The following is a 22,209-nucleotide window of genomic DNA, read 5'->3' on the forward strand; positions in this document are numbered from 1 at the left end:
GGTCAGAGGGTTCTTTGTCACAACATCAGCAGCATCACAAGAGGAAGCAACATCTCCATAACACACAGTCTGTGTACCCAATGGCACCCTATTCACTACAGCTCTATGGGCCCTGGTCTAAAGTACTGACCTCAGGAGCTCTTCCCTGTTCTCAGTCCAGTAAGAGGAACCAGGGAGACAGAAAGTGCTGAGAGAGACAGAATGACGGGGGTGTTAATTATGGGAAATCTTTGTTGTGATCGTGCAGTGTTCGATGTGACTGTCCTCTCTTCCTCTTTCAGCGGAGCTTCTCTCAGTATCTCTCTCCCTCCATCAGTCCATCTGTAAATCAGCCTCACCGTTCATCTCTCTCTCTCCGTTCATCAGTCAGTCTGTCTGTCGTTGTCTTCAGAAAGACTTGACACTCTTGAAGCCTCTAAGGAGCCCACAGACATCTGAAAACTACAGACCAACAGACCATCAACTAGAGACCCCGCCAGAGGCTGCCAGAGGCTGCCAGACGACGGCGCATATCAGATGGTATGTTTAACGAGAAGGATAACGATCACACTAACAGTAAGGACTTTGTATTCATGAAGCACAGGGTGGCTAACTGAACACTGAATGTAATCTGATATAGTATATATATTATAACTGTCTGTTCTGGTTCTAACTGGGGTCGAGTCTGACATAACGCTGTGTGTGTGTGTGTGTGTGTGTGTGTGTGTGTGTGTGCGTGTGTGTGCGTGTCTGTGTGTGTGTGTGTGTGTGTCGTGTGTGTGCGTGTCTGTGTGTGTGTGTGCATAAGGCCACCTGGTGGTCGAGGTGGGGTACTGCTGTTGTGACGGCGGGCAGCATCCTGGCCTCCCTTGTAACCTCTGTTGCCATGGAGCCCAGCTGTAACGCAAACCTTGGTTACCCCGGGTTACCTGGGATACCAGGAGCTCACGGCGCCAACGGTAAAGACGGACCAAAGGGCGAGAAGGGAGACCCAGGTAACATCCTGTTACGGCCTGTAATACCTCTCTCTGAGTGGTCTAGACACTAAGCTATCCTGTTACGGCCTGTAATACCTCTCTCTGAGTGGTCTAGACACTAAGCTATCCTGTTACGGCCTGTAATACCTCTCTCTGAGTGTAATATAGACACTAAGCTATCCTGTTACGGCCTGTAATACCTCTCTCTGATGTGTAATATAGACACTAAGCTATCCTGTTACGGCCTGTAATACCTCTCTCTGAGTGGTCTAGACACTAAGCTATCCTGTTACGGCCTGTAATACCTCTCTCTGATGTGTAATATAGACACTAAGCTATCCTGTTACGGCCTGTAATACCTCTCTCTGATGTGTAATATAGACACTAAGCTATCCTGTTACGGTCTGTAATACCTCTCTCTGAGTGGTCTAGACACTAAGCTATCCTGTTACGGCCTGTAATACCTCTCTCTGAGTGGTCTAGACACTAAGCTATCCTGTTACGGCCTGTAATACCTCTCTCTGAGTGGTCTAGACACTAAGCTATCCTGTTACGGCCTGTAATACCTCTCTCTGATGTGTAATATAGACACTAAGCTATCCTGTTACGGCCTGTAATACCTCTCTCTGAGTGGTCTAGACACTAAGCTATCCTGTTACGGCCTGTAATACCTCTCTCTGAGTGGTCTAGACACTAAGCTATCCTGTTACGGCCTGTAATACCTCTCTCTGATGTGTAATATAGACACTAAGCTATCCTGTTACGGCCTGTAATACCTCTCTCTGATGTGTAATATAGACACTAAGCTATCCTGTTACGGCCTGTAATACCTCTCTCTGAGTGGTCTAGACACTAAGCTATCCTGTTACGGCCTGTAATACCTCTCTCTGAGTGGTCTAGACACTAAGCTATCCTGTTACGGCCTGTAATACCTCTCTCTGAGTGGTCTAGACACTAAGCTATCCTGTTACGGCCTGTAATACCTCTCTCTGAGTGGTCTAGACACTAAGCTATCCTGTTACGGCCTGTAATACCTCTCTCTGAGTGGTCTAGACACTAAGCTATCCTGTTACGGCCTGTAATACCTCTCTCTGAGTGGTCTAGACACTAAGCTATCCTGTTACGGCCTGTAATACCTCTCTCTGATTGGTCTAGACACTAAGCTATCCTGTTACGGCCTGTAATACCTCTCTCTGAGTGGTCTAGACACTAAGCTATCCTGTTACGGCCTGTAATACCTCTCTCTGAGTGGTCTAGACACTAAGCTATCCTGTTACGGTCTGTAATACCTCTCTCTGAGTGGTCTAGACACTAAGCTATCCTGTTACGGTCTGTAATACCTCTCTCTGAGTGGTCTAGACACTAAGCTATCCTGTTACGGCCTGTAATACCTCTCTCTGAGTGGTCTAGACACTAAGCTATCCTGTTACGGCCTGTAATACCTCTCTCTGATGTGTAATATAGACACTAAGCTATCCTGTTACGGCCTGTAATACCTCTCTCTGAGTGGTCTAGACACTAAGCTATCCTGTTACGGCCTGTAATACCTCTCTCTGAGTGGTCTAGACACTAAGCTATCCTGTTACGGCCTGTAATACCTCTCTCTGAGTGGTCTAGACACTAAGCTATCCTGTTACGGCCTGTAATACCTCTCTCTGAGTGGTCTAGACACTAAGCTATCCTGTTACGGCCTGTAATACCTCTCTCTGATGTGTAATATAGACACTAAGCTATCCTGTTACGGCCTGTAATACCTCTCTCTGAGTGGTCTAGACACTAAGCTATCCTGTTACGGCCTGTAATACCTCTCTCTGATGTGTAATATAGACACTAAGCTATCCTGTTACGGTCTGTAATACCTCTCTCTGATTGGTCTAGACACTAAGCTATCCTGTTACGGCCTGTAATACCTCTCTCTGATGTGTAATATAGACACTAAGCTATCCTGTTACGGCCTGTAATACCTCTCTCTGAGTGGTCTAGACACTAAGCTATCCTGTTACGGCCTGTAATACCTCTCTCTGATGTGTAATATAGACACTAAGCTATCCTGTTACGGCCTGTAATACCTCTCTCTGAGTGGTCTAGACACTAAGCTATCCTGTTACGGCCTGTAATACCTCTCTCTGAGTGGTCTAGACACTAAGCTATCCTGTTACGGCCTGTAATACCTCTCTCTGAGTGGTCTAGACACTAAGCTATCCTGTTACGGCCTGTAATACCTCTCTCTGAGTGGTCTAGACACTAAGCTATCCTGTTACGGCCTGTAATACCTCTCTCTGAGTGGTCTAGACACTAAGCTATCCTGTTACGGCCTGTAATACCTCTCTCTGAGTGGTCTAGACACTAAGCTATCCTGTTACGGCCTGTAATACCTCTCTCTGAGTGGTCTAGACACTAAGCTATCCTGTTACGGCCTGTAATACCTCTCTCTGAGTGGTCTAGACACTAAGCTATCCTGTTACGGTCTGTAATACCTCTCTCTGAGTGGTCTAGACACTAAGCTATCCTGTTACGGCCTGTAATACCTCTCTCTGAGTGGTCTAGACACTAAGCTATCCTGCTACGGCCTGTAATACCTCTCTCTGATGTGTAATATAGACACTAAGCTATCCTGTTACGGCCTGTAATACCTCTCTCTGAGTGGTCTAGACACTAAGCTATCCTGTTACGGCCTGTAATACCTCTCTCTGAGTGGTCTAGACACTAAGCTATCCTGTTACGGCCTGTAATACCTCTCTCTGAGTGGTCTAGACACTAAGCTATCCTGTTACGGCCTGTAATACCTCTCTCTGAGTGGTCTAGACACTAAGCTATCCTGTTACGGCCTGTAATACCTCTCTCTGATTGGTCTAGACACTAAGCTATCCTGTTACGGCCTGTAATACCTCTCTCTGAGTGGTCTAGACACTAAGCTATCCTGTTACGGCCTGTAATACCTCTCTCTGAGTGGTCTAGACACTAAGCTATCCTGTTACGGTCTGTAATACCTCTCTCTGAGTGGTCTAGACACTAAGCTATCCTGTTACGGTCTGTAATACCTCTCTCTGAGTGGTCTAGACACTAAGCTATCCTGTTACGGCCTGTAATACCTCTCTCTGAGTGGTCTAGACACTAAGCTATCCTGTTATGGCCTGTAATACCTCTCTCTGATGTGTAATATAGACACTAAGCTATCCTGTTACGGCCTGTAATACCTCTCTCTGAGTGGTCTAGACACTAAGCTATCCTGTTATGGCCTGTAATACCTCTCTCTGAGTGGTCTAGACACTAAGCTATCCTGTTACGGCCTGTAATACCTCTCTCTGAGTGGTCTAGACACTAAGCTATCCTGTTACGGCCTGTAATACCTCTCTCTGAGTGGTCTAGACACTAAGCTATCCTGTTACGGCCTGTAATACCTCTCTCTGAGTGGTCTAGACACTAAGCTATCCTGTTACGGCCTGTAATACCTCTCTCTGAGTGGTCTAGACACTAAGCTATCCTGTTACGGCCTGTAATACCTCTCTCTGAGTGGTCTAGACACTAAGCTATCCTGTTACGGCCTGTAATACCTCTCTCTGAGTGGTCTAGACACTAAGCTATCCTGTTACGGCCTGTAATACCTCTCTCTGAGTGGTCTAGACACTAAGCTATCCTGTTACGGTCTGTAATACCTCTCTCTGAGTGGTCTAGACACTAAGCTATCCTGTTACGGCCTGTAATACCTCTCTCTGAGTGGTCTAGACACTAAGCTATCCTGCTACGGCCTGTAATACCTCTCTCTGATGTGTAATATAGACACTAAGCTATCCTGTTACGGCCTGTAATACCTCTCTCTGAGTGGTCTAGACACTAAGCTATCCTGTTACGGCCTGTAATACCTCTCTCTGAGTGGTCTAGACACTAAGCTATCCTGTTACGGCCTGTAATACCTCTCTCTGAGTGGTCTAGACACTAAGCTATCCTGTTACGGCCTGTAATACCTCTCTCTGAGTGGTCTAGACACTAAGCTATCCTGTTACGGCCTGTAATACCTCTCTCTGATTGGTCTAGACACTAAGCTATCCTGTTACGGCCTGTAATACCTCTCTCTGAGTGGTCTAGACACTAAGCTATCCTGTTACGGCCTGTAATACCTCTCTCTGAGTGGTCTAGACACTAAGCTATCCTGTTACGGTCTGTAATACCTCTCTCTGAGTGGTCTAGACACTAAGCTATCCTGTTACGGTCTGTAATACCTCTCTCTGAGTGGTCTAGACACTAAGCTATCCTGTTACGGCCTGTAATACCTCTCTCTGAGTGGTCTAGACACTAAGCTATCCTGTTATGGCCTGTAATACCTCTCTCTGATGTGTAATATAGACACTAAGCTATCCTGTTACGGCCTGTAATACCTCTCTCTGATGTGTAATATAGACACTAAGCTATCCTGTTACGGCCTGTAATACCTCTCTCTGAGTGGTCTAGACACTAAGCTATCCTGTTATGGCCTGTAATACCTCTCTCTGATTGGTCTAGACACTAAGCTATCCTGTTACGGCCTGTAATACCTCTCTCTGAGTGGTCTAGACACTAAGCTATCCTGTTACGGCCTGTAATACCTCTCTCTGAGTGGTCTAGACACTAAGCTATCCTGTTACGGTCTGTAATACCTCTCTCTGAGTGGTCTAGACACTAAGCTATCCTGTTACGGTCTGTAATACCTCTCTCTGAGTGGTCTAGACACTAAGCTATCCTGTTACGGCCTGTAATACCTCTCTCTGAGTGGTCTAGACACTAAGCTATCCTGTTATGGCCTGTAATACCTCTCTCTGATTGGTCTAGACACTAAGCTATCCTGTTACGGCCTGTAATACCTCTCTCTGAGTGGTCTAGACACTAAGCTATCCTGTTACGGCCTGTAATGAGCAGTCTGTGATGCATGTGCAGGTGAGTCTGGTCTGGGATGGAAGCGTCTGAAGGGGGAGCCAGGTGAATCAGGTCCTCCAGGACGGTCAGGTCTTCAAGGGAACCCCGGTCAGCTTGGACCCAGAGGACCCGCTGGCCCCCCTGGGGAGAAAGGTAGTCCCTCTGGGGTCGATTCCTCCCTCACCTCCTTCTTCTCCTACAAGGTAAACAACTACACCTCTTCCTCCTATAATACAAGGTAAACTACTCCTCTTCCTCCTATAATACAAGGTAAACAACACCTCTTCCTCCTATAATACAAGGTAAACAACACCTCTTCCTCCTATAATACAAGGTTAACAACACCTCTTCCTCCTATAATACAAGGTAAACAACACCTCTTCCTCCTTTAATACAAGGTTAACAACACCTCTTCCTCCTATAATACAAGGTTAACAACACCTCTTCCTCCTATAATACAAGGTTAACAACAACACCTCTTCCTCCTATAATACAAGGTAAACAACACCTCTTCCTCTTATAATACAAGGTAAACAACACCTCTTCCTCCTATAATACAAGGTAAACAACACCTCTTCCTCCTATAATACAAGGTAAACAACACCTCTTCCTCCTATAATACAAGGTTAACAACACCTCTTCCTCCTATAATACAAGGTAAACAACACCTCTTCCTCCTATAATACAAGGTAAACAACACCTCTTCCTCCTATAATACAAGGTAAACAACAACACCTCTTCCTCCTATAATACAAGGTAAACAACACCTCTTCCTCCTATAATACAAGGTAAACAACACTTCTTCCTCCTATAATACAAGGTAAACAACAACACCTCTTCCTCCTATAATACAAGGTTAACAACACCTCTTCCTCCTTTAATACAAGGTTAACAACAACACCTCTTCCTCCTTTAATACAAGGTTAACAACACCTCTTCCTCCTATAATACAAGGTAAACAACACCTCTTCCTCCTATAATACAAGGTAAACAACACCTCTTCCTCTTATAATACAAGGTAAACAACAACACCTCTTCCTCCTATAATACAAGGTAAACAACACTTCTTCCTCCTATAATACAAGGTAAACAACAACACCTCTTCCTCCTATAATACAAGGTAAACAACACCTCTTCCTCCTATAATACAAGGTAAACAACACCTCTTCCTCCTATAATACAAGGTAAACAACACCTCTTCCTCCTATAATACAAGGTAAACAACAACACCTCTTCCTCTTATAATACAAGGTAAACAACACCTCTTCCTCTTATAATACAAGGTAAACAACAACACCTCTTCCTCCTATAATACAAGGTAAACAACAACACCTCTTCCTCCTTTAATACAAGGTAAACAACAACTCTTCCTCCTATAATACAAGGTAAACAACACCTCTTCCTCCTATAATACAAGGTAAACAACTACACCTCTTCCTCCTATAATACAAGGTAAACAACTACACCTCTTCCTCCTATAATACAAGGTAAACAACACCTCTTCCTCCTATAATACAAGGTAAACAACACCTCTTCCTCCTATAATACAAGGTAAACAACACCTCTTCCTCCTATAATACAAGGTAAACAACACCTCTTCCTCCTATAATACAAGGTAAACAACACCTCTTCCTCCTATAATACAAGGTAAACAACACCTCTTCCTCCTATAATACAAGGTTAACAACACCTCTTCCTCCTATAATACAAGGTTAACAACACCTCTTCCTCCTATAATACAAGGTAAACAACACCTCTTCCTCCTATAATACAAGGTAAACAACAACAACTCTTCCTCCTATAATACAAGGTTAACAACACCTCTTCCTCCTATAATACAAGGTTAACAACACCTCTTCCTCCTATAATACAAGGTAAACAACACCTCTTCCTCCTATAATACAAGGTAAACAACAACAACTCTTCCTCCTATAATACAAGGTTAACAACACCTCTTCCTCCTATAATACAAGGTTAACAACACCTCTTCCTCCTATAATACAAGGTTAACAACACCTCTTCCTCCTATAATACAAGGTAAACAACACCTCTTCCTCCTATAATACAAGGTAAACAACAACACCTCTTCCTCCTATAATACAAGGTAAACAACACCTCTTCCTCCTATAATACAAGGTAAACAACAACACCTCTTCCTCCTTTAATACAAGGTTAACAACACCTCTTCCTCCTATAATACAAGGTAAACAACACCTCTTCCTCCTATAATACAAGGTAAACAACAACAACTCTTCCTCCTATAATACAAGGTTAACAACACCTCTTCCTCCTATAATACAAGGTAAACAACAACTCTTCCTCCTATAATACAAGGTTAACAACACCTCTTCCTCCTATAATACAAGGTAAACAACACCTCTTCCTCCTATAATACAAGGTTAACAACACCTCTTCCTCTTATAATACAAGGTAAACAACAACACCTCTTCCTCCTATAATACAAGGTAAACAACACCTCTTCCTCCTTTAATACAAGGTAAACAACACCTCTTCCTCCTATAATACAAGGTTAACAACACCTCTTCCTCCTATAATACAAGGTAAACAACACCTCTTCCTCCTATAATACAAGGTAAACAACACCTCTTCCTCCTATAATACAAGGTAAACAACAACACCTCTTCCTCCTATAATACAAGGTAAACAACACCTCTTCCTCCTATAATACAAGGTTAACAACACCTCTTCCTCCTATAATACAAGGTTAACAACACCTCTTCCTCCTATAATACAAGGTAAACAACACCTCTTCCTCCTATAATACAAGGTTAACAACAACACCTCTTCCTCCTATAATACAAGGTTAACATGGTTTAAATGCACGTCATCTATAGGTGATGCCTTTGTTCCTATCCACCCAGTAAGGCTAACAGGCTAATGTTCCTATCCACCCAGTAAGGCCAGCAGGCTAATGTTCCTATCCACCCAGTAAGGCTAACAGGCTAATGTTCCTATCCACCCAGTAAGGCCAGCAGGCTAATGTTCCTATCCACCCAGTAAGGCTAACAGGCTAATGTTCCTATCCACCCAGTAAGGCTAACAGGCTAATGTTCCTATCCACCCAGTAAGGCCAGCAGGCTAATGTTCCTATCCACCCAGTAAGGCTAACAGGCTAATGTTCCTATCCACCCAGTAAGGCTAACAGGCTAATGTTCCTATCCACCCAGTAAGGCCAGCAGGCTAATGTTCCTATCCACCCAGTAAGGCTAACAGGCTAATGTTCCTATCCACCCAGTAAGGCTAACAGGCTAATGTTCCTATCCACCCAGTAAGGCTAACAGGCTAATGTTCCTATCCACCCAGTAAGGCTAACAGGCTAATGTTCCTTTCCACCCAGTAAGGCTAACAGGCTAATGTTCCTATCCACCCAGTAAGGCTAACAGGCTAATGTTCCTATCGACCCAGTAAGGCTAACAGGATAATGTTCCTATCCACCCAGTAAGGCTAACAGGCTAATGTTCCTATCCACCCAGTAAGGCTAACAGGCTAATGTTCTTATCCACCCAGTAAGGCTAACAGGCTAATGTTCCTATCGACCCTTTAAGGCTAACAGGCTAATGTTCCTATAGACCGAGTAAGGCTAACAGGCTAATGTTCCTATAGACCCAGTAAGGCTAACAGGCTAATGTTCCTATCCACCCAGTAAGGCTAACAGGCTAATGTTCCTATAGTCCCAGTAAGGCCAGCAGGCTAATGTTCCTATCCACCCAGTAAGGCTAACAGGCTAATGTTCCTATCCTCCCAGTAAGGCTAACAGGCTAATGTTCCTATAGACCCAGTAAGGCTAACAGGCTAATGTTCCTATCCACCCAGTAAGGCCAGCAGGCTAATGTTCCTATCCACCCAGTAAGGCCAGCAGGCTAATGTTCCTATCCACCCAGTAAGGCTAACAGGCTAATGTTCCTATCCACCCAGTAAGGCTAACAGGCTAATGTTCCTATCCACCCAGTAAGGCTAACAGGCTAATGTTCCTATCCACCCAGTAAGGCTAACAGGCTAATGTTCCTATCCACCCAGTAAGGCTAACAGGCTAATGTTCCTATCCACCCAGTAAGGCTAACAGGCTAATGTTCCTATCCACCCAGTAAGGCTAACAGGCTAATGTTCCTATCCACCCAGTAAGGCTAACAGGCTAATGTTCCTATCCACCCAGTAAGGCTAACAGGCTAATGTTCCTATCCACCCAGTAAGGCTAACAGGCTAATGTTCCTATCCACCCAGTAAGGCCAGCAGGCTAATGTTCCTATCCACCCAGTAAGGCCAGCAGGCTAATGTTCCTATCCACCCAGTAAGGCTAACAGGCAGGTCTCTTTTTATTGGTACGTTACTGTTATGAAAGTTGTATTGTCAATTTGTTTTGTATTTAAACTTTAAAGTACATGACACTGTAACAACATGTCAATAAAGTCAGTAACGTACTCTGTCTCTCTATCTCTTCTCTCTCTCTCTGTCTCTCTCTCTCTCTCTCTCTTCTCTCTCGCTCTCTCTCTCTCTCTTCTCTCTCTCTCTCTCTCTCTTCTCTCTTTCGCTCTCTCTATCTCTTTCTCTCTATCTCTTCTCTCCCTCTCTTCTCTCTCTCTCTCTCTTCTCTCTCTCTCTCCTTATGAAAGTTGTATTGTCAATTTGTTTTATATTTAAACTTTAAAGTACATGACACTGTAACAACATGTCAATAAAGTCAGTAACGTACTCTGTCTCTCTATCTCTTCTCTCTCTCTCTCTGTCTCTCTCTCTCTCTATCTCCCAGAGGAACACCATTCAGCTGCCTCCCAAGAACTTGCCCATGCGTTTCGACGGACCAATAATCTCGGGTCTTGATCCTAGCATGGAAGGTGTTTCGCTGAAGGATGGGTTGTTTAAATGTACCATTAGGGGAGTGTACTTCTTTACCTATCATCTGTCTGCTAAGAACCTGGTCTGTCTTAGCCTGAAGAAGGGGACAGAGACCAAGGTTAGTTTTATTTTTCTACCAGAAAACATACGCTGTGTTCGAATACCCACACTAACATACTGTATATGTACTTTTAGTATACTGTATCTGAACGGTGTCCTTTCAGTTGAGCGTTACTAGCGCGTTACCTGTCTTCCCGGAAGTTGATGCTGTTGCTATGCAACCTCTTGCTAACCCTAACCCTAGCATAACAAATTACTAGCTAGACATTTTATGATTTTGGATGTGTTCTTAAATTCAATCTGGAGTGGCAGCGTGCGCTCTGGACGCTCTGGCCGAGGAGTAGGGTTGATACGAGCGTTCTGACTTCACAACGGCAGTCAAGCACCCAAGCTAACTGGCTAACTGGCTAACGTTTGCTAGCTACTTCCAGACACACATGAGAGAACAACTCACTGACCATTTTACTCTCCCCAGCAGAGCTGATTAGGCTGTTTTCATGTTATCCAGAGCGTTGGGGACTAACTGTGATGCTGGCAACAATTTAATTATGCTTGTTTTTGCCAACGTTTACTGATACCGGCCATAAAAAAAAAATAGGGAATTGAGCTATTTGTAAATTATTCAGTTATTCTGCACTCTTGCACACTCAGACGCGACTGCTCTGAATGTCCATTGAGAACTCAAAATGATTATACCACTTAGCTAAGAATGGCATGAATAGTGAAATCAATAAACGCTGGGTAGTTAGTGGGATAGCAGGTAGTTAATATACTGCCTGGCAAGTTCGATGTATTAGTAAACAGCCCATCTATCTACCTACCTCATCCCCATACTGTATTTATTTATTTATCTTGCTCCTTTGCATCCCAGTATCTCTACTTGCACATTCATCTTCTGCACATCTACCATTCCAGTGTTTAATTGTTATATTGTAATTACTTCGCCACCATGGCCTATTTATTGCCTTATCTTACCTCATTTGCACTCACTGTATATAGACTTTTTGTTTTCTTTTGTTCTACTGTATTATTGACTGTATGTTTGTTTTACTCCATGTGTAACTCTGTGTTGTTGTTTGTGCCTTCGTCGGACTGCATATTTTCCTCCATTTTCTTCAAATCTAAAAATGCTGTGAAGCCACACCTGATTTATGAAGAATTGCATTATGGGCCCTAAAAGCACAGAAATAGTGTATTTTGGCGAATTTAGTACAACATTTGGGAACTTTTGGCATACTAAATATATCCATACTATGACCAATAAGTATACTACATTCTCAATTTACATCACAAATAGTACAGTTAGTGTGGTTAGTATGAGTATTCGAATACAGCTATAGAGTAATTAGACTGGGTCTAAAAAATAATCCTGTAAATTCAACATGTCCTTACCTGGGATTTGAACTACATTAGACAACTATACAGCAAAAACTAAAATTGAAAACTTAAAACCTAAAACCTAAATTAAATCAACGATGAGAGAATTGCCAGATGAATGATAACTAAAATAGCAGTGCAGATGGCAATCTTTTTGCTTGGTGAAGATATGTATTATAGGTAATGAACGCTTAGGGGAACGCTGCAGACTTTGTTACACCGCAGAAAGATCAGTGTACCTCAAATCCAGTTGTGGGGGTCATATTTTAGCTGAATAGTGATAACACATGGAATTGCACATTTGAAAACGTAATGACATGTGAAGTGTTTACAAAAATATGTTTTCACATGTGAAATGTCACATGAAGTTTTCTAAAACCACGTCTTCATACGTAAAATGTCACGTGTGAAGTGTTCCAAATGCAGGTTTTCACATGTGAAGTGATCCACAAACACATGTGAAGTGCTCCACAAACACATGTGAAGTGCTCCACAAACACATGTGAAGTGCTCCACAAACACATGTGTAGTGCTCTAAAAACACATGTGAAGTGTTCCAAAAACACGTTTTCACATGTGAAGTGTTCCAAAAACACATTTTCACATGTGAAGTGTTCCAAAAACACGTTTTCACATCAAATTTAACATTACACATGTGAAATCATGTTCAACATGTGATAACTTGAAAACTACACTGTTAGCCAATTGCTGTTAATGTTGTGGTAAATGTTACAGTCACTATACGGTACATTTCTACACTGGTAGCATAGTGTTTGGCTACATATCTATATTAGTGGCCAATCACAATGCACTTGGGTACTTTTTTGGGCCTTGTCGCAATTAAACGTATAGAATACTTAAGATGTACTTATGGCACAAACTGTTAAAAAAAAATCCTTATAAAATGTTATAGTATGTTATCGTCTACTGAGGTGAAAACAGTGGAAACAACTTTGAGTGTATTTCTACAGCTGGACTGTATTTTGTCAGTAAATAAACAACCACATACTGTATTTAGGAAGTAGACAGAAATTCAAATTAAATTATTTTCAGTACCGGAATACTTCCTGAATTGACTGGAAATTAAAGGGAATTGACTGGATATTAAAGGGAATTGACTGGGAATTAAAGGGAATTGACTGGAAATTAAAGGGAATTGACTGTAAATTAAAGGGAATTGATTGGATATTAAAGGGAATTGACTGGAAATTAAAGGGAATTGACTGGAAATTAAAGGGAATTGACTGGAAATTAAAGGGAATTGATTGGATATTAAAGGGAATTGACTGGGAATTAAAGGGAATTGACTGGAAATTAAAGGGAATTGACTGGAAATTAAAGGGAATTGAATGAATATTAAAGGGAATTGACTGGGAATTAAAGGGAATTGACTGGATATTAAAGGGAATTGACTGGAAATTAAAGGGAATTGACTGGGAATTAAAGGGAATTGACTGAATATTAAAGGGAATTGACTGGAAATTAAAGGGAATTGACTGAATATTAAAGGGAATTGACTGGAAATTAAAGGGAATTGACTGGAAATTAAAGGGAATTGACTGAATATTAAAGGGAATTGACTGGAAATTAAAGGGAATTGACTGGGAATTAAAGGGAATTGACTGAATATTAAAGGGGATTGACTGGAAATTAAAGGGAATTGACTGAATATTAAAGGGAATTGACTGGAAATTAAAGGGAATTGACTGAATATTAAAGGGGATTGACTGGAAATTAAAGGGAATTGACTGAATATTAAAGGGAATTGACTGGAAATTAAAGGGAATTGAATGAATATTAAAGGGAATTGACTGAATATTAAAGGGAATTGACTGGAAATTAAAGGGAATTGAATGAATATTAAAGGGAATTGACTGAATATTAAAGGGAATTGACTGAATATTAAAGGGAATTGACTGGAAATTAAAGGGAATTGACTGGAAATTAAAGGGAATTGACCTCAACATCAGGATTCAACCACACCCAGGATTTGAACTCACAATCTCTTAAATGACAGCAACTTGAATTCCCTGCTTCGCCACCAGGTCTGTGACCATGACAGAGATCGACCACAGATTTATTGTCAAGAATACATTTCTGAACTTTGCTAAAAGTTGCCTTGAATCAAGTTTTCAAATTGTGCTATTAACTGACAACACCAACTGAAAAGTATCAGTGCTCAGGGACCCTTCAATCAGATCAACCGCTCGTTAGCCGACGCTCGTTAGCTGGTGTTTTTGGCCGTTGTCAGATGTGTAACTGTGTTAGAGATGTCAAATCGGTGAGCGGCTGCTCGTGTGGTTATTGTCAAGAAGCCGTCCTACTCGCGCTAGACGTTCAGAACAAGAAACTGTAGACTATATAGACATAATGACGCTCAACTTGATAAATCAATAAAGAAAATAATAAGGATTTCGATCAGCCTTGTCGAGGTGTAGATTACATCTCAACATTACAGCGTTCCAACTTGGAAACAAGGATGCATGGGATTTCGGATTTGCACTTGTAACCTTTTGGTCTGGAGTGCATTAATGTCTAAGCACGGCCGCCAGATGGTTGGTTATTTGTTACCAAGAACATACATTGAGGGGACAAAATATTAAGAACACCTACTCTTTCCATGACATAGACTGACCAGGTGAATCCAGCTGACAGCTATGATCTCTTATTGATGTCACTTGTTAAAATCCACTTCAATCAGTGTAGACGAAGGGGAGGAGACAGGTTAAAGAATGATTTTTAAGCCTTGAGACATGGATTGTGTGTGTGTGCCATTCAGAGGGTGAATTGGCATGACAAAATATTTAAGTGCCTTTGAACGGGGGGTATGGTAGTAAAAGCCAGGCACATCGGTTTGTGTCAAGATCCCTCTAACGCTGCTGGGTTTTTCACGCTCAACAGTTTCCTGTGTGTAGAATGGTCCACCACCCAAAGGACATCGAGTCAACTTGACACAACTGCGGTAGGCATTGCAGTCAACTCTTCCGACACCTTGTAGAGTCCACGCCCTGACAAACTGAGGCTGTTCTGAGGGAATGTATTAAATATAAAGCCGTGTTCGTAACCATGCGGGAGGAGGTCATTTACCAGTTGTGAAGTCGTAACTACCAGCTGGAGGCATTCACGTGCTTTGAAATCATTGGGAAACGCCAACAAGCTGCGTCAACCATAAACTAAAATGGTAAACTAATTACAGAGTTCAAAAACCATGTTAATAGATGTATTTTTCATAAATATTGTTTTGTTACATTTAACTGCTGAAAATGCTGTTATGGAGGTCATTTCTTCAGTGGGTGACGTCAGAGGTCACCATGTGGCAGAAGTCAAAGCTCAGGGATGATAGACTCGTTTCCCACTAGTAACTAACTGCCAGCTGGAGGGGCATTCAAGTGGAGTTTTCACAGTCGTATGTGGTAAATTCCCACTTGGTTGCGAACACAGCATTAGGTACAATCATTACTGCACTTTGACATGTAGGTGGGGGCAATGTGCTGGTGGGGTATTTGTGACAACTGTCAGTGGAAATGTACCAGTTTAAGTGGTTTTATCGTTATGTGGATGAAGGTTGACCAGTTTAAGTGGTTTTATCGTTATGTGGATGAAGGTTGACCAGTTTAAGTGGTTTTATCGCTATGTGGATGAAGGTTGACCAGTTTAAGTGGTTTTATCGTTATGTGGATGAAGGTTGACCAGTTTAAGTGGTTTTATCGCTATGTGGATGAAGGTTGACCAGTTTAAGTGGTTTTATCGTTATGTGGATGAAGGTTGACCAGTTTAAGTGGTTTTATCGCTATGTGGATGAAGGTTGACCAGTTTAAGTGGTTTTATCGTTATGTGGATGAAGGTTGACCAGTTTAAGTGGTTCTATCGTTATGTTTTATTTTTATTTTATTTATTTCACCTTTATTTAACCAGGTAGGCTAGTTGAGAACAAGTCCTTTATTTAACCAGGTAGGCTAGTTGAGAACAAGTCCTTTATCTAACCAGGTAGGCTAGTTGAGAACAAGTTCTCATTTACAACTGTGACCTGGCCAAGATAAAGCAAAGCAGTTCTACACAAACAACAACACAGAGTTACACATGGAGTAAAACAAACATACAGTCAATAATACAGTAGAACAAAAGAAAACAAAAAGTCTATATACAGTGAGTGCAAATGAGGTAAGATAAGGCAATAAATAGGCCATGGTGGCGAAGTAATTACAATATAACAATTAAACACTGGAGTGGTAGATGTGCAGAAGATGAATGTCCAAGTAGAGATACAGGGGTGCAAAGGAGCAAGATAAATAAATACAGTATGGGGATGAGGTAGGTAGATAGATGGGCTGTTTACAGATGAGCTATGTACAGGTGCAGTGATCTGTGAGCTGCTCTGACAGCTGGTGCTTAAAGTTAGTGAGGGAGATAAGTGTTTCCAGTTTCAGAGATTTTTGTAGTTCGTTCCAGTCATTGGCAGCAGAGAACTGGAAGGAAAGGCGGCCAAAGGAGGAATTGGCTTTGGGGATGACCTGTGAAATATACCCGCTGGAGTGCAGTTGGACAATTGTTTATTTGATTCTGGGCAGCTTTTATCAAAATGCAGAAATACATTCTTGCCAATAAGTCTGTGTCTATATTACTTTCACACTCACATATGTGGTGGTGTAGCTGCACTGTAGCAGGACATTTCAGGTTACTAGTGACCAAGAGGTTTTGAGTTCAAATCCCAAGGTTGATCAAAATACTAAATTATGATCTGTTGTGATGGTGTTCTGTTGTTGTTGTGAAAGTGTTCTGTTGTTGTTGTGTGAAGGTGTTCTGTTGTTGTTGTGATGGTGTTCTGTTGTTGTTGTGAAAGTGTTCTGTTGTTGTTGTGTGAAGGTGTTCTGTTGTTGTTGTGATGGTGTTCTGTTGTTGTTGTGAAGGTGTTCTGTTGTTGTTGTGATGGTGTTCTGTTGTTGTTGTGATGGTGTTCTGTTGTTGTTGTGATGGTGTTCTGTTGTTGTTGTGAAGCTGTTCTGTTGTTGTTGTGAAAGTGTTCTGTTGTTGTTGTGAAAGTGTTCTGTTGTTGTGAAGGTGTTCTGTTGTTGTCTGTTGTTGTTGTGAAGGTGTTCTGTTGTTGTTGTGTGAAGGTGTTCTGTTGTTGTTGTGATGGTGTTCTGTTGTTGTTATGAAGGTGTTCTGTTGTTGTTGTGAAGGTGTTCTGTTGTTGTTGTTGTGAAGGTGTTCTGTTGTTGTCTGTTGTTGTTGTGATGGTGTTCTGTTGTTGTTGTGAAGGTGTTCTGTTGTTGTTGTTGTTGTGAAGGTGTTCTGTTGTTGTTGTGATGGAGTTCTGTTGTTGTTGTGAAGGTGTTCTGTTGTTGTTGTGAAAGTGTTCTGTTGTTGTTTTTGTGAAGGTGTTCTGTTGTTGTTGTGAAGGTGTTCTGTTGTTGTCTGTTGTTGTTGTGATGGTGTTCTGTTGTTGTTGTGAAGGTGTTCTGTTGTTGTCTGTTGTTGTTGTGATGGTGTTCTGTTGTTGTTGTGAAGGTGTTCTGTTGTTGTTGTTGTTGTGAAGGTGTTCTGTTGTTGTTGTGAAGGAGTTCTGTTGTTGTTGTGAAGGTGTTCTGTTGTTGTTGTGAAAGTGTTCTGTTGTTGTTTTTGTGAAGGTGTTCTGTTGTTGTTGTTGTTGTGAAGGTGTTCTGTTGTTGTTGTGAAGGAGTTCTGTTGTTGTTGTGAAGGTGTTCTGTTGTTGTTGTGAAAGTGTTCTGTTGTTGTTGTTGTGAAGGTGTTCTGTTGTTGTTGATGTTGTGAATGTGTTCTGTTGTTGTTGTGAAGGTGTTCTGTTGTTGTTGTGAAGGTGTTCTGTTGTTGTTGTGAAGGTGTTCTGTTGTTGTTGTGAAGGTGTTCTGTTGTTGTTATGAAGGTGTTCTGTTGTTGTTGTGAAGGTGTTCTGTTGTTGTTGTGAAGGTGTTCTGTTGTTGTTATGAAGGTGTTCTGTTGTTGTTGTTGTTGTGAAAGTGTTCTGTTGTTGTGAAGGTGTTCTGTTGTTGTCTGTTGTTGTTGTGAAGGTGTTCTGTTGTTGTTGTGATGGTGTTCTGTTGTTGTTGTGAAGGTGTTCTGTTGTTGTTGTGAAGGTGTTCTGTTGTTGTTATGAAGGTGTTCTGTTGTTGTTGTTGTGAAGGTGTTCTGTTGTTGTTGTGATGGTGTTCTGTTGTTGTTATGAAGGTGTTCTGTTGTTGTCTGTTGTTGTTGTGATGGTGTTCTGTTGTTGTTGTGAAGGTGTTCTGTTGTTGTTGTGAAAGTGTTCTGTTGTTGTTTTTGTGAAGGTGTTCTGTTGTTGTTGTGAAAGTGTTCTGTTGTTGTTTTTGTGAAAGTGTTGTGTTGTTGTTGTGAAGGTGTTCTGTTGTTGTTCTGAAAGTGTTCTGTTGTTGTTTTTGTGAAGGTGTTCTGTTGTTGTTGTTGTGATGGTGTTGTGTTGTTTTTGTGAAGGTGTTGTGTTGTTGTTGTGAAGGTGTTCTGTTGTTGTTGTTGTGATGGTGTTGTGTTGTTTTTGTGAAGGTGTTGTGTTGTTGTTGTGATGGTGTTCTGTTGTTGTTGTGATGGTGTTCTGTTGTTGTTATGAAGGTGTTCTGTTGTTGTTATGAAGGTGTTCTGTTGTTGTTGTTGTGAAGGTGTTCTGTTGTTGTGATGGTGTTCTGTTGTTGTTGTGAAGGTGTTCTGTTGTTGTTTTTGTGAAAGTGTTGTGTTGTTGTTGTGATGGTGTTCTGTTGTTGTTGTGAAGGTATTCTGTTGTTGTTGTTGTGATGGTGTTCTGTTGTTGTTATGAAGGTGTTCTGTTGTTGTTGTTGTGAAAGTGTTCTGTTGTTGTTGTGAAAGTGTTGTGTTGTTGTTGTGAAGGTGTTCTGTTGTTGTTGTGAAGGAGTTCTGTTGTTGTTGTGAAGGTGTTCTGTTGTTGTTGTGAAAGTGTTCTGTTGTTGTTTTTGTGAAGGTGTTCTGTTGTTGTTGTTGTGAAGGTGTTCTGTTGTTGTTGATGTTGTGAAGAGGTTCTGTTGTTGTTGTGAAGGTGTTCTGTTGTTGTTATGAAGGTGTTCTGTTGTTGTTGTGAAGGTGTTCTGTTGTTGTTGTGAAGGTGTTCTGTTGTTGTTGTGAAAGTGTTCTGTTGTTGTTTTTGTGAAGGTGTTCTGTTGTTGTTGTGATGGTGTTCTGTTGTTGTTGTGAAGGTGTTCGGTTGTTGTTGTGAAGTTGTTCTGTTGTTGTTGTTGTGAAGGTGTTCTGTTGTGATGGTGTTCTGTTGTTGTTGTGAAGGTGTTCTGTTGTTGTTGTGAAGGTGTTCTGTTGTTGTTTTTGTGAAGGTGTTCTGTTGTTGTTGATGTTGTGAAGGTATTCTGTTGTTGTTGTTGTGAAGGTGTTCTGTTGTTGTTATGAAAGTGTTCTGTTGTTGTTTTTGTGAAGGTGTTCTGTTGTTGTTGTGAAGGTGTTCTGTTGTTGTTGTGAAAGTGTTCTGTTGTTGTTTTTGTGAAGGTGTTCTGTTGTTGTTGATGTTGTGAAGGTGTTCTGTTGTTGTTGTGATGGTGTTGTGTTGTTGTTGTGAAGGTGTTCTGTTGTTGTTGTGAAAGTGTTCTGTTGTTGTTTTTGTGAAGGTGTTCTGTTGTTGTTGATGTTGTGAAGGTATTCTGTTGTTGTTGTTGTGAAGGTGTTCTGTTGTTGTTATGAAGGTGTTCTGTTGTTGTTGTGAAGGTGTTCTGTTGTTGTTGTGATGGTGTTCTGTTGTTGTTGTGAAGGTGTTCGGTTGTTGTTGTGAAGTTGTTCTGTTGTTGTTGTTGTGAAGGTGTTCTGTTGTGATGGTGTTCTGTTGTTGTTGTGAAGGTGTTCTGTTGTTGTTGTGAAAGTGTTCTGTTGTTGTTGTGAAAGTGTTCTGTTGTTGTTGTTGTGATGGTGTTGTGTTGTTGTTGTGAAGGTGTTCTGTTGTTGTTGTGATGGTGTTGTGTTGTTGTTGTGAAGGTGTTCTGTTGTTGTTGTGAAGGTGTTCTGTTGTTGTTGTTGTGATGGTGTTGTGTTGTTTTTGTGAAGGTGTTCTGTTGTTGTTGTGAAGGTGTTCGGTTGTTGTTGTGAAGGTGTTCGGTTGTTGTTGTGAAGGTGTTCTGTTGTGATGGTGTTCTGTTGTTGTTGTGAAGGTGTTCTGTTGTTGTTAAGGTGTTCTGTTGTTGTTGTTGTGAAGGTGTTCTGTTGTTGTTGTTGTTGTTGTAAAGGTGTTCTGTTGTTGTTGTGAAGGTGTTCTGTTGTTGTTGTGAAGGTGTTCTGTTGTTGTTGTTGTTGTTGTAAAGGTGTTCTGTTGTTGTTATGAAGGTGTTCTGTTGTTGTTGTGAAGGTGTTCTGTTGTTGTTGTTGTGAAGGTGTTCTGTTGTTGTTGTGAAGGTGTTCTGTTGTTGTTGTTGTGATGGTGTTGTGTTGTTGTTGTATGATGTGTTGTGTTGTTGTTGTTGTGAAGGTGTTCTGTTGTTGTTGTGAAGGTGTTCTGTTGTTGTTGTGAAGGTGTTCTGTTGTTGTTGTGATGGTGTTCTGTTGTTGTTGTGAAGGTATTCTGTTGTTGTTGTTGTGAAGGTGTTCTGTTGTTGTTGTGAAGGTGTTCTGTTGTTGTTGTTGTGAAGGTGTTCTGTTGTTGTTGTGAAAGTGTTCTGTTGTTGTTGTGAAGGTGTTCTGTTGTTGTGATGGTGTTCTGTTGTTGTTGTGAAGGTGTTCTGTTGTTGTTGTGAAGGTGTTCTGTTGTTGTGATTTTGTTCTGTGATTAAGGTCATTATTGTTCTAGGTTATGTGATAAAAGTTGTTGTTGTTGTTGTTGTTGTGAAGGTGGGGTTCTGTGATTCGTCGAGTGGTTTCCTGGTGACGTCTGGGTCGGTGGTGCTGGATCTGATCGAGGGAGACGTGGTGTCACTACAGCCCACCGATAACAACGCCATCATCACTAAAGACGAACGAGCCGACAACACCTTCACCGGCTTCCTGATCTTGCCAACCACATGAAACCACACGGAACCACACAGAACCACACAGAACCACACGGAACCACACAGAACCACACAGAACCACATGAAACCACACAGAACCACACAGAACCACACGGAACCACACAGAACCACACGGAACCACATGAAACCACACAGAACCACACAGAACCACATGAAACCACACAGAACCACACGGAACCACACGGAACCACACAGAACCACATTGAACCACATTGAACCACATTGAACCAGCTCAAACCAGATTCAACCAGATCTAATCTCGGTTACCCAGAAGTAAAATTTTCGTGAAAGTTTGTCACTTCCTGTTTTACTTCAATTTTGAATTTGTAGGTGTGGTATCTAGCGGAAACCTTTTATCATCCGCACACGGGTTTGAAATCTCAGCCACAGTTTATTAAGCACCGCTTTCTCCCAATCCTGATTCTTTCAAATAATCGATGATGAAAACCCCACACCAGGAACTACTGCTGCTCGTAATCACATAATTCTACGTGAGCCTTGACAGATTGTTGCCGTTTACACGCAGAATCTGTCCACGAGAGATTAAACCAGATCACACCTGCTGAAACCAGCTTCCTGCTCTTCCACACCACATAAAATACATATCATAGCCACATCATTCTGCTCTAGAAGCATCTGCAGAACAACCAACCCTCTCTGTGTCTGTTTCTGCCTCCATGTCTATACTGCTGCTGCTTGCTGAGACGGTTCATCAATCAATCAATCAATCATTCAATCATTCACTCAATCAATCAATCAATCATTCAATCAATCATTCACTCAATCAATCATTCAATCAATCAATCAATCAATCAATCATTCAATCAATCAATCATTCAATCAATCAATCATTCAATCAATCAATCATTCAATCAATCAATCAATCAATCAATCAATCAATTAATTTTCCCAGGTCGTTGTTGTAAATGAGAACATATTCTCAGTCAACTCACCTGGTAAAATAAGGAATACATTTCATATAAATCAAATAATTAATCATGTATTACATCTGCTGAGCTGCCTACCAAAACTAAAAGATACCATTTTGGAAATGAATTTTCAATCAATAAAATTATTTGTTACCA

At 41.5% G+C, this 22,209-nt stretch overlaps 1 protein-coding gene across 1 annotated transcript; it reads left to right on the forward strand.

The window, feature by feature from the left end:
• The first annotated feature begins 209 nt into the window (after positions 1-209).
• c1qb (complement component 1, q subcomponent, B chain) lies at positions 210-22,209 on the forward strand. Its single transcript, XM_045690316.1, has 5 exons — positions 210-519; positions 788-974; positions 5,868-6,049; positions 10,615-10,818; positions 20,946-22,209. Exons 1-5 carry the CDS (start codon positions 517-519, stop codon positions 21,117-21,119), a joined length of 750 nt encoding a protein of 249 aa, XP_045546272.1. The 5' UTR covers positions 210-516; the 3' UTR covers positions 21,120-22,209.

Source organism: Salmo salar, chromosome ssa11 (genome assembly GCF_905237065.1).
Source record: "Salmo salar chromosome ssa11, Ssal_v3.1, whole genome shotgun sequence".
NCBI classification, from domain to species: domain Eukaryota; kingdom Metazoa; phylum Chordata; class Actinopteri; order Salmoniformes; family Salmonidae; genus Salmo; species Salmo salar.

What these genes read in the sequence shown, in the direction of transcription:
- c1qb (XM_045690316.1), top strand. An exon ending in CCTCCTTCTTCTCCTACAAG is followed by an intron (nt 6,050 to 10,614) that starts GTAAACAACTAC and finishes TCTATCTCCCAG; the next exon opens with AGGAACACCATTCAGCTGCC. An exon ending in AGAAGGGGACAGAGACCAAG is followed by an intron (nt 10,819 to 20,945) that starts GTTAGTTTTATT and finishes GTTGTTGTGAAG; the next exon opens with GTGGGGTTCTGTGATTCGTC.